Raw genomic sequence first — 17,336 nt, forward strand, 5'->3', positions numbered from 1 at the left:
TCAGCTCTTCATTGAGAAGTTGCAATTTTTTACAGGAGAAATTTCTTCTTGTAAAATCTGGTAAGTAAATAGACACATGACAGAGAAAACGATTACAGAGAAAATGTTTGTTTCTTTAAAAATTAAAAAAAAACAATTTGCTGTACGATTTTGAGTACTCTGAACTCAAGTGGTTCCAAGCAAAAGTAGAACATGTCTACGTTAAAGAATAAAAACAATTTCCACACACTCTTGTTAGATTTTAAAAATAGACGGAACAGAAGAGTTTGTTTTTCCGAATATTTTGTGGATTGTAATACTCTTCTTATTGGCTAAAAGAGAATCTTTTGTGCGATTTTTTGATTTCAAACAAACATTTTGAAAAGATTTCGTTTTAGATTTTAAATTAACGAATAGACTACAAACGACTAGTGTACGAATTTGCTTCTGGCCAAAAGAACAAGAAAATAAATACCAAACAAGAAAACAAGTTCATGTGAAAAACGGAAAATTTTCTAAATATATTGGAAAAATTCTAAAGATTTTTATAAATTCTCTATAAATTGTACAAATGTTAACTCCGTTAAAGAAACGATTTCCATCGCTGCAAAGTTTGGGAGTAAGTGAATCAAAGCTAATTACAATTCCGCAATCTTAAAATTGAATAAAAAAACGAAAAAATAAAATAAATTAGAACATCAAATCTGACGAAATTTGTTGGACTAAAATAAGCCGAATGTGTATATACGAATAGATACATACTACATACATACATATGAAAATAAGAAGTAATGTGTGCTAACCAGCCAATTAGCCCTTTCGGTTGAGACAATCATAAAAAATAATTTGAAAATTTATGTAATGATATCATGCCCAAAAAAAGTTTTAATGTGTGACAGTAATTAAAAAATTGCCAGTACTATTTTGCTCAAAATTATTTATGATGAATTTGGATACAACGATGGCTGTCTGCATACATACAAATATCTGAGCAATGCCTACAAACGTATTAGTCATACATACATATGTACAAGGGATAAATACAGTCAGCCGGAGGGGTGGGGTGGGATGTACATACTTTGTGGTACGCCTTTTTAAAAGCAAAAACATATGTATGTACATATATATGTATATGACATAGTACATCCATACAAATATAAATGTATGAACACACATTTTTATGTGCATATATACATACATAAATACATTTGTATGAATATTGAAAAATATTGCAATATATATCTGTATGTATGATCATGTTTTTTACAAATCCAAGAATCTACATATAAACGCAGAGGAAAAACAAATATGCGATGGATGCCAATTATTTCAGTAAATTAATTGTGTAGATGTGTTTCTCTACCAAAACTCTTCAATTTTCAATTTCGCCTTTGGCATCTAAATGCAAGCAATATATACTTTTTCCAGTACATACATACTTAGTACATATTTAGGTCAACCAAGAATTATTTACAACTCAGATGTTATTTGCCTTTTGTACAACATGAAAGAAACCAATTAAACCAAGAACAGCAAGAACAGGTGTAAGATCGGAGCTGGAACATCCTTTAAATCCACTTGATGACAACAATTCAATTTACATGAAATTTATTTTATATACAGTAGCACAATAAAGTAATGGGGTAAAGATATCTCGCGTATTTAGCATAATATATCGGCTAGCTAATGGGTACTTTACACGATATGTAAATTAACATATCGTGTAAAGTACGGAAATGTATAATTTTCATAGGGGGCGGATTCACCTCTTTGACCCGAAAGTCCAGATTCAAAAAATTATATGAAGTTTCTTTAGAATCGTTTCTACTGAACCGATTACTACAAAGTGGGTATCGTTTGAAAACTTATGAAAATGCCTAACACGTGGTGTAAACAGGTCTGCCTTATAATGTGGTTATTTACGCTTATTTTTTCGTGTGTAATTTGACTTTTAGATCGGGATATCTTAAGAATGGTAACGGCTTTTTGAAATCATAAAACGCATTCTTGTAGACAATTGTTAAATCTAAAACTTTTACTCTACTTTAGTAAGTCTTACCGTTTTTGAGAAAAAACAAGTAAGCAAAGGCTATAGTCGGACGGAGCCGACCATGTGATACCCTACACCACAACCTGTAGGAATTAGCTATGTGCAACCGCATTGCACGCTGAATGTCCGGGTATGATTCCCAGGCCTGGCCACATCAAATTATCAACGGTGGCATAATACCCCTTTGTAATGCTGCCGATATTTCCTGATTATTTCAGCCATGAAAAACTTCTCTACAAGTAGCAACTTGTACACGCCTTTCGGATTCGGCGATAAAAATACGTCACATATCAATGACATAACATGAATTCATTCCCTCCCTTGTCCCTACTGGGATTTTGTGGAACAATTTTTTAAATTATACATTTCTAAACAATATGCCAAAATTGGAAAATTCACATTGATTGTGGGTTTATTGAAGATCTATCGTCCTCACATATGCTTGGTAATGGTGATTTTCAGGGCATTTCGAAAATAGTTCATTGTGGTTATATACATATTTTATAACGATAGAAATAACAAATAATAATGAATAGAAATTCAAATAATTTGAATGCAAACAAATTTATAAATCCCAAAATTATTCATATTCATTTACACACTAAGTAAGATAGTACTTATAAGTCAGCTCCGCTAACGGTGATATATCCTTAGCATCTGACCAAAAAAGAAGCAAACACAATAATTATGCCGTATAAAAAATATATATTTTGTAGGTATCGTAATGTAAGGCTTTACCAAATCTAACTTCTGATTTTTGAAAAAGTTTGAGAATTATTTTTTGGAAATTTTGGACCATTATCTCAGGAAGTATGGACTTACTCCGGAAAAATTGTACCGCTGCAATAGGTTCCGTGAAAGGAACCTTCTTCAAAAAATTCAAATAGATCCGAAACTGGTCCTTAAATTGCACTTTTCACAAATTTTGTGTAGGAGGTACTCGAAGAACGGGACCGATATAGTCCATATTCCAACCTGATACATGACTGGATGAAATAATAGGATGTGCAAAGTTTGGACCAATCAGAAAATCCCCTTGAGAATTATCTTGCGGATTTGCCATTTTAGTTAGGTTTCTTGCTTGTTTTTCAGGGTTTCTTGGACCTTTTCGGCCATAATCTCTGGAGGTATGGACTTGCCACTGCAATTGTACCATCGCAAAGGGGACCGCAAGGACAATCTGCTGAAGAAAATCAAAACGATTCGATAGGACTCTTAAATTTCACCTTTTGGACCAAATTGAGTTCGCAAATTTTGAACTTCTGTGGGGGAAGTGTTGAAGGAGTGAACCGATGTTGCCCATATTCGAAATTAAACTAAGTTTGGGCAAAAATTACGAAGTGCAAAATTTGGTTCCAATCGGTAGATCTGTTCGGGAGTTATCGTGCGCACCAGCCAGCTAGACAGTAAGAGAGACAGATGAACGGAACTGAAAATGTCTCTGTCATGATATAAGACAATTGGTAGCATGGGAGGAAATTATGGTTCTCTACAGAAACCCCATTACATATTAGGCAGTATTCCCGTTATCTGGCAGACACATTATTGCAATTTGCATCAGGGGAAAGGTCAGTAGTTATTATTCCATATGTAGGCTACTTTGCCGGTATATGCCTTCCAGAAATTAAAACATGGACCCAAAATAAAATCTGAATATTTTTCATACAAAATTAATGATCAATGTCACCCACTAAATAATATCAGATCATCATTCAAAATTATAGGCATTTTCTTCTACCTAAACTCTTACCACGTGCAAAATTTCGTGACTATTGAACTATAATTGCGACCTCTAGCGGGTTTATAATTATACTACAAACAAAAAACTGGATATATTAGGCTGTAACTCTGTTATCTGATCACGTACATCAACATAATTGACATCAATTGAAAGGTCAAGAGATCGTCTTCCAAATGTAACTCACGAGTGGGGAATGTGTCTTTCATAAAGATATAAGCTGTTTATAAAAAAATTTCACAATTTTCACACAAAAGTTGTGGTCCATTTAACCCTCTAAATATCATCTGATCGCCATCTCAAATCGCAGGCTTCTTGTTTGTCATATACTCTTATCTTATTTAAAATTTCGAAGCTATCGGACTATTATTGCGACCTACAGAGCAACTACAAAATCGGATAAAAATTATGTTTTTGGTCCATTTCACCCGCTAAATATTTCACGATCATCACCAATTAAAATAGCGATCTATTCTGATGTTAAACCGACCTCCATACTAAATTTCGTGATGATCGGTCCATAATTGCGGCCTGGAGTTTGATTACAATTTATAATGGACAGACGGACACACGGACGGACGGACGGATGGACGGACGGACACACATCTCAAAATCGCTTTATCTCGCCGAGATATGAAGATTGGTATACCACTTTGGGGGTCTCCGACGAATATTTCGCGGTGTTACATGAATTTTTCCCAAAACAAACTTATAATACCCTTTCTACATAGTAGTGTAGGGTATAAAAACTGAATATGGTCTCCAAAAATGGCCTTTCACCCGAATAACTTTTTTGCACACATGGGATCGATGACATTGCAAATCCTATCTATCCACCAAAATCAGCAATGTGGAAACTTTTGCTATATCCCGTTTATATACGCATGTCTATTTTGACTGGGCTAAATATGAAATGATATTTATTGACCATTATGCTTGGTTTACATTACGAAATCCACTCGATTTCAACTGTCAATTCCTTTGCGTATATGTCAAATGAAAACTCATCTGAAATCCATTGGATTTCATTTGACGTTTAATCAATGGAAATGACAGTTGAAATCGAGTGGATTTCGTAAATGTAAACCAAGCATTAGCTCTGCTTGGCCCTTTCTCAGAAGAGACGTTTCTCAAAATGCTGGACAATAACATATCGATTATATTTGAAATCTATACGTCTGCTCCGTCGGAAAAGGTCGTAAGTCCCTCTCAATAAATTTTCCAGGAGGAAGAAAAAACATTCCAGCGCTTTCTGTATTAAAGATTTTATTATGGTGGTAAAGGCAGTATTTTTCGTTTATTTATTCCGCTTCAATACCTGTACTTTGTTTGATAAAATTCCGTCGCGTTTGGGAGATAATTGGATGTCTTTGGACTTACGACCTTTTCCTTGTACAGTTTTGTATTTTTGTAGGGACTTGCGACCTTTTCCTACAATTTACGGACGTTTTTAAAATAAAATACTTATACTTTACAAAACAATGTGGAAAGGGTATTATAAGTTTGTTTTGTTCAATATTCGTGTAACATCGCGAAGTATTCGTCGTAGACCCCCTCCCCTTGCCATTTTTTCATATCTTGACGAGATAAAGCAATCTAGCTATGTGTGTCCGTCTATCCATTAACAATTGTAATAAAACTCCAGGCCTCAATTTTGGGCCGATCATCACGAAATTTTGTGGAGAGGTCGGGTTCCGACCAGAAGTGACCCCATTATATGTTAGTTATGATCGAAAGGTGTGAAATGGACCAAACCCACAATTTTTACCCGACTTTGTAGCTGCCCTGTAGATCGCAGAAATATTCCGATCGGCGCGAAATTTAAGACAAAGAATAAGCTTGCAATTTAACATGGTGATGAGATAAATATATGCGGGGTTTAATGGACCAAAACTTTTGTGTGAAATCTAATATATAAAAGACAATGTGTGTATGTTTGAATGTTCCGCATTGGCCTTAAAAACGGCTTAACCGATGTTTTTTGAAAATTTCAGAGAATATACAAGGAAAAACCGAGGTGAAAATAGGCTTTATATATTTTGAGTTTGGGAGGGGTTGATGGCAGGCCCTATTTTTTAAAAAACGCTTTTTTGAAAAAGTTATGAAAAATCAATTTGCGAGGCAACGGTTGTTGAGTCTCCGACCCTATTACTTCTAGCATGTTTGGTATTGACGCCTTCATATAGCCCCCATAGAACGGTACCTCCCGATTTCCGGTATTTTGAAGGTGTGGCCTCACTATTCCTCCGAAATGGCTGAAATTTGGTATTTATTCTTCGTTTCGGGTATAAAACTTGCTCCCATAAATTTGTCTATATAGGTCCACGCCTATAGCCCCATAAAACGGTGCTTCCCGAATTTCGGTATTTTGAAGGTTAGTCACATTGTTTTACCGAAATTGCTGAAATTTGGTATTTAGTCTACTTCATAAACGAAAGGAAACTAATAGAAGTAAAATTCAATACAACTCATGGTGGAGGGTATAACTAGCCGAATTTAACGACGTTCTTATTTGTTATTGATATTCACTTACATATCCCAACTAATTTGCGATGCAAAAAAATTTAATTGACATAAGAAAAGGTAACATAAACTGTTTCAAGGGCCAGCAACGTGGACCGGTTCGGCTAATATTTAATATAAAACATGACACGTTGTACTTACGACCTTGTATTTTTGCCTTACGACCTTTTTCTTCAATTAAATTTCATGATAAATTCCGTTAATGTACATGGATTCTTAGCTACATTGTAATCCCAAATAGTGTCCTTTTGTGTCTTCCTAAGTATTTCTGCCCCAACTCACTGCATCTTTTGTTTTTGTCTGCAAACCATGTAGAATCTTCAGCATGTAATGTCTTGCTGCGTTTAGGAAGTTTATCATCAGAGCTTTCAGAATCACCGTGAAAACCATAGGGAACTAGACCCATGACACCATCGTCTAATTCCATTCCAAATTCATACTGCTCTTTGTTAGCAAGAACCATGATGTCTTCTTAGTTTAATAACATTACAATCAATTATTATTTTAGAACCATTTAATAATATAAACATTGCACTTACCCGTCCGTTAGAAGGTATTACTTTATTGAATTCAGAATACAAACTAATCTCGTTATGTGAATAAATGTCCCTATAGAAACCACAAATTACCAGTTGATAAAGTTAAGTAAGATATACGACAGTAAAAACAGTTAAAATTTTGATTTTTTACAAATTTTTCAATATATGAGGTATTTGAACACATACAGCATCCCAATTTGTATCAATGAAAAGGCCAGAAGTCCATCTTTCATAATCAGTTCGCTTATAGGGGAAAATAGATTTCAAATGTAAATTTTCGTTGCAATATAGAAATTATCACATTTTTGTTCAAAAGTTTGGTCCACAGGCTCCGCCAAATATCATCCGATTATCATCCAAAGGTGTAGGCTAGTTCTTTACATTGTACCCCAACCATGGATGACCTTAAACATAATATCTGAAGTACATTAGCTGTAGTATTCTTTTAAAGTATACATTTTCCTGTGGACTTACGACCTTTTCGTGCTCAAATTTGTACGTTTTGTGAACTTACGACCTTTTCCGACAAGGGCAAAACATATAGAAAAACGCGACATGCTACCATTTTCTTTGTATCATACGACGTGTTTTGACTTGTACTATCATCCTGTAACAAAATCTCGATTTCCAAAAAAAAGTGGACTTACGACCTTTTCCGACGGAGCAGACGTATAGCTGATGTGCTTAGAATAAATGTCCTGGAAACAGTAAAACGACGTAAATTGTTAGTAAAATGGCTTAATTCTACGTTTGATTCTTGATTTAGTCTAAAACATAATAGTTTTATTTTATTTTTGCCTTAACGAAGGTCAGTTATTGTGATCAACTCATCAGCTTCTCGAGCCGAATTGAAATCCAAAATTCAAGATTGTTTTTTTACTCATTCATTTATTTTGGTCCATACAAAAGACTGAACATGTGAACGTAATATGTACAGTAGGGTGAACTATCTTTTTTTTCTTTGGAACTTATATCCCCTAAAATTTTTCCGCTTGAACCTTACATATAAAATTTTATGGCAATCGATTAACGTTAACCCGTGCCATTCGAGCGATGTTTGTTTGCATAGTAATTTGTCATCTATAGCTAGGTCTCTGTTTCTGGCGGCGTTTAAAGGCTTATTTCATTTTGGTGTCCCGTCCATTCCTGAATGTTTTTTATCATTGTTATTTCTCGTCTCCCTCTCGGTCGGCGTCGTTCAATTTTTGTTCTTATGATTGCTTGGAGGAGATTATATTTATTTATACCGTATGTGCCGCGGGCTTAAAAGACTTAAATACACGTAGATATGAACAAAATTAGTTTTCGCAAGGTGAACAAATTTCCTACAACCCAGCATTCTTATTACAGCATAAGTTGCTTTCCTATACAAATTTGTTCAAAAACTCAATCAGAAATGTCAAACCCAACGTATACAAATATGTAGAGTTGGGTCATCTAGTTCCTAGTTCCTGGTACTAGTTCCAAAGCGTATGAGTAACATCATTAAATATAACGTGTGATAGTAAGTATACGCAGTTTGTTCAAAGAAAAAAGGTGGGCCATTGGAACTGCGAAGTGAACGAGATAGTTCCATATAGTTCCTTTGGCACAACTCTACAAATATGTTGATAGTTTCTGCTCGGCCAAAATTGTCTGGCAGAAAAACAAATGAGCTAGACTTAAAGACTAAAAAAATATTGAATATTACATAAAATCTTTCATATTTTACTAACAACATATAACATATAAAAACATATACAGGGCAATCATTAATATTTCCCTCGGAATTTTCCGCACGGAAAATAATTTTAAAAAGTGAAATTCTTTTAAAATCAATATTTGTAAAAAAGTTGAAAACTACTAGATTCGCTTAATTATGGCGTATTCTAGTCGAATCGACAAAAATATTACCGTTTTGGGCATAAATATGAAAATAAAAAATTGTGAAATTGGGGAAAGGGAACAAATTCCGCACGGAATTTTTATTCATGATTGCACTGATAACCATATTTTAATACCCTACGAATTAGCAAATTGTCAGGATTAACGAATAGTAAAGAAAATAAACTATTTTCTATGATTAAATAACTCGTGGTAGTTATATTGTAATATGTTTTAAATTGTAATTGCTAATGCCGAACACTTAAATGAAATATAGAAACAACTGTGTATACAAAGGGGTTGTGACTTTTCGACTGTGTTATCAAAATTGTTTTCCTGTAGAAGGAATGAGTGAGTGAACTATAGCTCTGTTCCAAAACTAAAAAGTTTTTACAATTTTTACCACTTTTACACATTTTGCGTTCCCGTACACAAAATTTATATGAAAATCGTTTAAGACTTTTACAACTTTTACCACTTTATAAAGTACGGGAACAAGCCATATATTTTTTAGCATTCCAAATGATTTCTAGCAGAATTATGTGAGTGGTTTTGCAAAGACAATTCCAAGGGTTTTGACTTATTTTACCACTACCACGCTATTGTGTGGTTTTTCTAAGTGATGTAATTTTTCACTAATCATTGGGTGTTTTTCATTTTGCTTATTATTCATCGTGGATGGGTACAACAATAATCCATTACTTTTCGCCGAGGAGTGAACATTTCCCAATTCTGCATTAAGATTAAGTGTTTGTATGCGTACAATATACATAGATCGATATTATAAAATTATGTATTTTACGTGCATTAAACTAAAGCGGTAGTTACAGCATTTTTCCAAAGAAGCTTTTTGACCACAAAGAACAAAAATTGCCAATTTATGTCTGTATATACTGAATAAAGGACTAAACATTATAAAATATATTCAAATCTAATATGTGGATATTCAAAACGTATACTTCTAATTACAGTTATATTCCAGAACCTGGAATCGTTAATAGTACTCTAGTACTTTTTCCCATTTTGTGCTAAAAACGTACCCTTATTCCAAAAACTAATAAAAAGGGCGCTTTTATCTAAACAAAAAGTGCGATTATTAACTCCAGCTCCTTTGTTTTTATGCTAGACAATTTTGGCCGAGTAGAAACTATCACCATATTTAGACACGTTGATATTGACATTTCTGATTGAGTTTTTGAAATTTTAAATTTTTTCCATTGCCTCCATTTGTATAGGAATGCTGGCAAGGCCTATACAAGGTCGGCCAATAAGCCCACCTGATTATTATGTATGTTGTCAAAAACATTATTGTGATTTAAAATACAAAGAAATACAAATCACAATAATGTAAAATCTATTATAGCTGTGTTCCTTTACTTACCTGAGGATACCATTTTTACCATTTGTTACCATTTTTAACCTGCAAAGCGTTCCTTAACCCCGAAAAGTGGCAAAACTGGAAGCAATTTTTAAGAGAGTGAGAGTGGAGAGAGTGCGAAAATTGCTTTCTCTTCTACCACAGGCTACCAGCAAAATTTCTGCAGGTAAAAAATGGCAGAACTGATTTTTCGACTTTTGTTTGACGATTATTTCACAATGAAAAAGAAAATGGACGCAAAACAGAAGAAAAAGTCGAACGCTGATAAAACTGAACTAAAACTGTGAAATAAAAGACGAAAATTGATTTTTTATGTTTCTTTTCGACATTGCTGCCAGACCTACCATTTTTCCGTTCCTTTACTTTTCTGGTAAAAATGTTCATGAGAGAGCAATTTTGAGCACTTTTCTCTTTTACCACCCTTACCATTAAAAAAGTAAAGGAACAAAGCTTATGTTTGTTGTAAAAAGTTGTTAACAGATTTCTGAATGGTCGACCTTCTGTAGGCCTTGAATGCTGGATTATTTGAAAACTGATTTAAGTCTTATTAGTACAGATTTATTGCTGTGGCGGAATATTTAGAGAGCCTCAATAACATAATAATCTGCAAACAACACGTTAAACGACAAAAAACTTAATTTAGAACGCTTTTTGACGATTTTCCAAATTTACATGACGATTATCGTCAAAAAAAAAAACTCTTGCATATTTACCATATTTTTTGCATATATTTTGCATGTTCTTGATACGATCCCGTCGGTATATCCAGATCTCAAACGAGTGCTGTCTTCTCTCTGTTTCTGCCCAGTATAATAATATGTGTGTTCGTTTACTCAAAATTTGTACAAATTGTTACAGGATGTTGTTCGTTTACTCTACAGTACAATGCAAAAGACCTTAGCCGATTACAAGAAGTTACTGGACTTGTACAAATTTGTACAAATTGTTGAGTAAACGAACACACCTAACACTGACCATATGTACATTTGACAAATCGTTTTTTAGTTTCCAAGGTTATGTCGTGGCTCGTTAGTATTTTTCTATATTCGGCATTTTATTTGATATGTCCCAGTGGTCATTATTTTGAACTCCGAAGTAATTGAATTTAGAGACTCTTTCTATTTGAGTGCCATTCTTTTAAAGCAGCACTTCCAAACTAAAAATAAATTATGCACTGTTTACTTTCATTTTCCAAAAAATTTTGAAGATCAAAAGTAAGTGGTGTTTTACATTTAAACGATTGCTCGTACGAGATTTTGTATTCTCTTTGTGGTGGTTATTCTTGTTAAGCAGATTTGCAAAACATAGTAAGAGAAATTGAAACAAAATGTAGTTTTGCAATAAATGTGTGCATACAAAATTATTTAACGCATAAAATGATTATTTTTTATAAGTATTTTAAAATTTTTATAAAATATTTTTATAAAATACCTTCTTTTTACATTAAGTATTTTTAACAAAATGTACGCTTGGTACCATGTTACAAAAAATGCAACCCTGTGTGTGAAATTTACGAATATGATCAAAGAGGAGACAAAATCTCGTACGAGCAATCGTATAAATGTAAAATACCACTAATACGAAGGAATTCGCAGCAATTCGCATTTAGAATAAGACGCTCTTTGTTATTTTCATACAACTTGAGATTTCGGACTGGTGGGAATAATCACGAAGTGAACGTATTACAAGTATTGGCTTGAAGCTAGAATTAGACGTTACATAGCCATAACCATAGAAAACCAAAACCCAATTGGTTTCTTAAGCGCGGTACACACGATCAGTTTTGACTGTCGATTTTTCGGAATTATCGATAAATGTCAAACAGTCCAGCAACTTGAGCTGGCAAAAAATCGATGTCTCTATCGATAATATCGATAATTATATAAAAATTCAATATCGATAGATAGTTTTGCCTATCGATATTATCGGAATAAAAAACCCTTAACCTGAAATCCATTGAAATAAATAATAATTTCGCTGCTTTTGGGTTATGTGTGTGTAAGAAAGTAAGTCCGTTGAAACACGTACACATTTTCGGTAAAACAACAAAAAAAAACATTGTTCCCCAACATCCCATACGGGACAAGGGAGACTTCTCTCATATCAATGAGTGCACCCCGATTGATATTTAGCTCAATGATTTGCGACCTACTGTTTATCGCCGAGTCCGAACGGCGTGTCTTAAGACACCACTTGTGGAGAAGTTTTTCAAGGCTGAAATACTCAGGAAATGTCGCCAACATCACTGAGGGGTATTTTGGTAATATAAATTTTATTATTTTACATTTTTTATAAAATAAAAGCTGTTGTTTATTCTCCTTTACATTTCTGTGATCTGCTTTTGAATAATTTCAAGAAAATCGTTGACATTTCCGTCATTTTCATCTCCAAATTAATGGCGATGACAGCTTAACGATAATATCGATAGCAATCGATATTTAAAAACATTATATCGAAAATATCTAATGTTGGGAATATGGATGGTTTCCCAGCTCTACCAGCAACCGCAAAATATTTTGTGGTTGCCTGATGACTGACAAAAGTGAACGGCCACACTGGCAAGCAACCGATTATTTGAGCAAAACTGACAGTCAAAACTGATCGTGTGTACCCCGCTTTATGGTTATGGCTATGGCATTATGATATGTCACTACTGATCGAATACATTGATTTTCATAGGTTTCGTTCAATCAGCTGATTGATATGGCGTTATGGTTATGTCACGTATAATTCTACCTTGATTCCGATCGTTGTGGTGGTAATATAGTGCGGGATAATTGTTTTGGTTCAAGAGTAGAATAGTCCGGCGTTGTAATTCCGAATGAGATGCCGTTCTAGTACTCAAAATGGGAGAATAATTGGTTCCCTATCGTTTTCAGTAATTTTGTCATTGATTCCGACCCAAAGAATAATGTTCCTGACGTAATTTTGGCATGATCGTGGTTAGTGTCTTTGTAGGCAATTTGGCTAGAAATTTCTGAATTTTCCAACAAATGACTATGAAAAATCATTAACGGTTATGTCTAGAGTACGTACAAACAATTTAATGACATAAGGAAAGCCCTGTCAAATAGCTAGGCCTTTAACGTCGTTGCCTTGATAGAGGAAAAAATCAGGACACAGAACAACATTTTTTGCACTTTTTATTGGAAATAGTTTTTAGAAACATTGCTAACGATGTCGTTATCACATTTACATAATAAAAACCAGTTAGGAAAGGATCAAAGTAGGGCGGGGCCGACTATATGTTACCCTACACCACTGTGAATATGTAAAATATAAATCGGAGCTATATCCAGATCTTAACCGATTTTGATATAATTTGTCACACTTATTTCCAGACCGAATTCAGTCACACATTCCAAATATCATTGAAATCGGACTTATATATCGTGTTTGGAGCAGAAAATACACGAAATCGGCCGAAAATATATATGGGTGCTATATCCAAATCTGAACCGATTTCGATACAATTTGGCACATTTATTTCTAGACTGAATTCAGTCACACATTCCAAATTTCATCGAAATCGGAAATATATAGCGTGTTTGGTACAGAAAATACTTGAAATCGTCCGAAAATATATATGGGAGCTATATCCAAATCTGAACCGATTTCTATATAATTTGGCACATTTATTTCTAGACTGAATTTGGTCAGACATTCCAAATTTCATCGAAATCGGAAAAATATAGCGTGTTTGGTACATAAAATACGTGAAATCGGCCGAAAATATATATGGGAGCTATATCTAAATCGGAACCGATTTCGATATAATTTGGCTCATTTATTTCTATACCGAATTCAGTCAAACATTCCAAATTTCATCAAAATCGGACGTATATAGCGTGTTTGGTGCAGCAAATACGTGAAATCGGGCGAACATATATATGGGAGCTATATCCAAATCTGAACCGATTTCGATATAATTTGGCTCATTTATTTCTAGACTGAATTCAGTCACACATTCCAAATTTCATCGAAATCGGACATATATAGCGTGTGTGGTACAGGAAATACGTGAAATCGGCCGAAAATATATATGGGAGCTATATCCAAATCCGGACCGATTTTAATATAATTTTGCACATTTCTTTGTAGACAAAATTCAGTACACATTCAAAGTTTCATCAAAATTGGACGTATATAGCGTGTTTGGTGCAGCAAATACGTGAAATCGGGCGAAAATATATATGGGAGCTATATCCAAATCTGAACCGATTTTCACCAAAAGCAATAGCGTTCTTCCTATGGCTAAAAAAGTTGAAGTCCCCAATTTTCAGCTGAATCGGACAAAAAATGCGACCTGTATGTTGCGAACAAAAATACATGGACAGACGGACACGCATAAATCGACTCAGAAAGTGATTATATGTATATCCCCAAAAGGAACTGTGGGTCTATTTCGTTTCCTTTTGTATGTTACATACAAATGCACAAAGACATAATAACCCTTATGCCAAGTTTACACTTTCGCTCTAAAATCCACTGGATTTCACGAAACCCTGAAATACATCCCGGTGTTTACACTTATTTTTTTGTTGATTTCAAACATATCACAATGATCAAGGTAGATGCATATGCGCAGCTGATCGAACATGAATTTTCAAAACAAGTTGTTGTAAATTGATTTAGTCATCAAAAATATACGACAATATAGAACTTTACAACTTTATTTCGAAAACTATCGTAAAATTATCTATATATCGTATTAATTGTGTATAGTAATAACAAATGAAAAAATAAAAAATGATTTTATCGTTGAGGCATCATAATAATACATTTCGATAGATAAAAGTTGTGTTCAGAACGTGCAGCAGTTTTCCCGTTTAGTGCTAAAAATGCGTTCCCGTACTCCGAAGTTTAGCAAGACTTGCACTTCTCTTTAAACAAAAACAGCGCCGAATAACACCCTATTCTCCTGTTTTTTGCCGTACAATTTTGGCATAGTAGAAACTAGCAACATGTTCATTATCATCTAAATACGATAGCTGAAACGTTGATTTGCTGCAGTTTTTGCAATTTCCGTAATTTTTTCGTTCCATTATTTTTTAAGAAATTTGTATGGGGAATCAATTTTTGACAATTCGCTCTTTTTTCTAACATTACCATTAAAAAAAGTACAATAACACACTGAAAAATAGCATTGTGACAAAGTAATTTAATATTTTTTCACATTGTTTACAAATTTTGATACTAAAATTTTTTGTTGCATCAATTGACCATCTACCTTGTTTATTGTGATACTAGGGATAGGTAATGGTAAGCAATAATCGATTTTTCGACTTTTCGATTTTGATCTAAAACTAAAAATGCGATTTTTCGGTCTTGCGATTATTTCAGTTGTCTTAAAACTCGACTTTCGACTTTTTCATAACCGCAGAAAATCGATTATAATCGACTATTCGTCGATTTTCGAGTTTTCTTTTGAAACTGGAAAAGTGTAAAGTGCAAAAGCGCCAAGTTTGCCCATAGATTGTGGACTATGGACAAACTCGAAAATCGATCACAAGATAATCGATTATGCGATTTTCTCTCCAGACAAAAATCGACTACGATTTTTAGATTTTTGACTGAAGAAGTCGATTAATCGATTAACCGAAAGTCGACTTACCTATCGCTATGTGATACGTGAAAAGTGTTGCAACTTTAGCTCTGTTCCTTTACGTGCAAGAATCTTCAAGTTTTACAACTTTTTACTCGAAAAGTGTTCCTTTACTTCAGACACCATACAATTCATATAGAAGCAGATTACAACTTTTGCTACTTTTGCCGGTTTTACCACTTTCAAAAGTCCGTGTTTAGACACACGGGAAAGTAAATTCAGTTTTTAGGCAATAGGGGTAGGAAAGAGTATTGAGGAGCTCTTTCCTCTCCGCTCTCTCCCAATAACTCAATTTACTTTCCCGAGAAATTTGTGTGTCTAAACACAGACAAAGTAAAGGAACAGACCATTTGTTGTACTTTTTCAGGCAATAACAGGGTTGTATATCATGTGTACTGCGATTTCGATGTTGATTTCGCTGAAATCACGAAATGAGATGATTTCATTTTTGTATGCGAAATCATGATAATTTTTGCTTGATTCCGCGCGAAATCACGAAACGCCTTCGAAATCACGAAAAGACGCCGAATGTAAACCAAACATTACACTGTGTGGTGTAGGGTAGAGTTGTACAATCTAGTTCATTTGAAAGATCTAGTTCAATAGCTCAGCTCTTTAAAGTGAACTAGGTCAGTAATCTAGTTCATAGTTCACTGTCCAGTTCAATCATTCGGATAAAAATCGTTCACCGGCTCTTAATCGGTCGTTTGATGAAAACGCATACATTCACCAAATACAAACAAACAAAAGACTAATATAATTTAACTACTCCCTAACAAAAATTTTACATTCTTTAAGAAAGATTAATTTATTTTAGAAAAAAACATCCTTCATTTAGGTGGCTGGCAAAAAATCGTATGTTGTGTGTGTGTAGAAATTGTCATTGCGTAGAAGCTTTGTGCGTTTGTGTTTCTTTTTATGTTTTCCCTTTTTTCTATCCAAAAAGGCAGATTCATTAGGTAATCGATTCGACAAATTGTAATATGTTATGTCTCTGTTTTTGTAGAAATCTTCATTTTCGGACAGCTATTCCATGTATGTACCTTGATTCAAAACATAAACAAACTGATCACATTACGAAGGCATCCCTTAAGATAGACGACGCCGTCACTTTATGTATTTGTGAACGACATGTTGAACTAGATTGTGAATCGTTCGTTGATCGTAAGGTCACCGACTGATGCCCGTAATTTCTAGCCCTAGGTAACCGGGTAGGTAGCTACCTATTAGTTATCTTTGCCTAATTTCTACGTGCCATTTACCGAGGCGTGTAAATTTTGAAAACATGTGGTAACATTGGTGATTTTCATTCATGATTTCGTAAAAACATTGCCACATATAAGTGTTTTACAATTTTTAACACATTTGCAACGATCAACCAGGCAAAATCCTTGGTGTAAGTAACACGGCCGTTTTCGACCCGGTAACGTTACCTATGGATTGAAATTATGAAATTTTGCTTACACGGGGGATATCTATGAACTCATAGATAACTACGCGTAGAAATTACGGGCATGATTATAGTTCAGTGAACTATTGAACTATAATGAACCCACTGATCTAGTTCATACGCTCTTTTCAATGAATCGTTCAATTGAACTAGTTCGTTCATGAACTATACAACTCTAGTGTAGGGTATAATAAAAGAATAAAGAAGGCCT

At 34.2% G+C, this 17,336-nt stretch overlaps 1 protein-coding gene across 7 annotated transcripts in view; it reads left to right on the plus strand.

The window, feature by feature from the left end:
- The first annotated feature begins 294 nt into the window (after positions 1–294).
- The window catches only part of Ank2 (Ankyrin 2), a 92,524-nt gene continuing 75,482 nt past the window's right edge, over positions 295–17,336 (plus strand). For 5 of the 7 annotated variants that reach the window (XM_073984140.1, XM_073984142.1, XM_073984141.1 and 2 more), the window contains exon 1: positions 380–598. In XM_073984140.1, the coding sequence (XP_073840241.1) occupies positions 551–598 (48 nt within the window). In that variant the 5' untranslated portion in view covers positions 380–550. Of the gene's footprint in view, positions 599–17,336 lie in introns of all 7 variants that reach the window. The other 2 variants (XM_073984144.1, XM_073984152.1) reach the window with 2 other exon arrangements.

Source organism: Musca autumnalis, unplaced genomic scaffold (genome assembly GCF_047663935.1).
Source record: "Musca autumnalis isolate F117 unplaced genomic scaffold, ASM4766393v1 scaffold_4, whole genome shotgun sequence".
NCBI lineage: Eukaryota > Metazoa > Arthropoda > Insecta > Diptera > Muscidae > Musca > Musca autumnalis.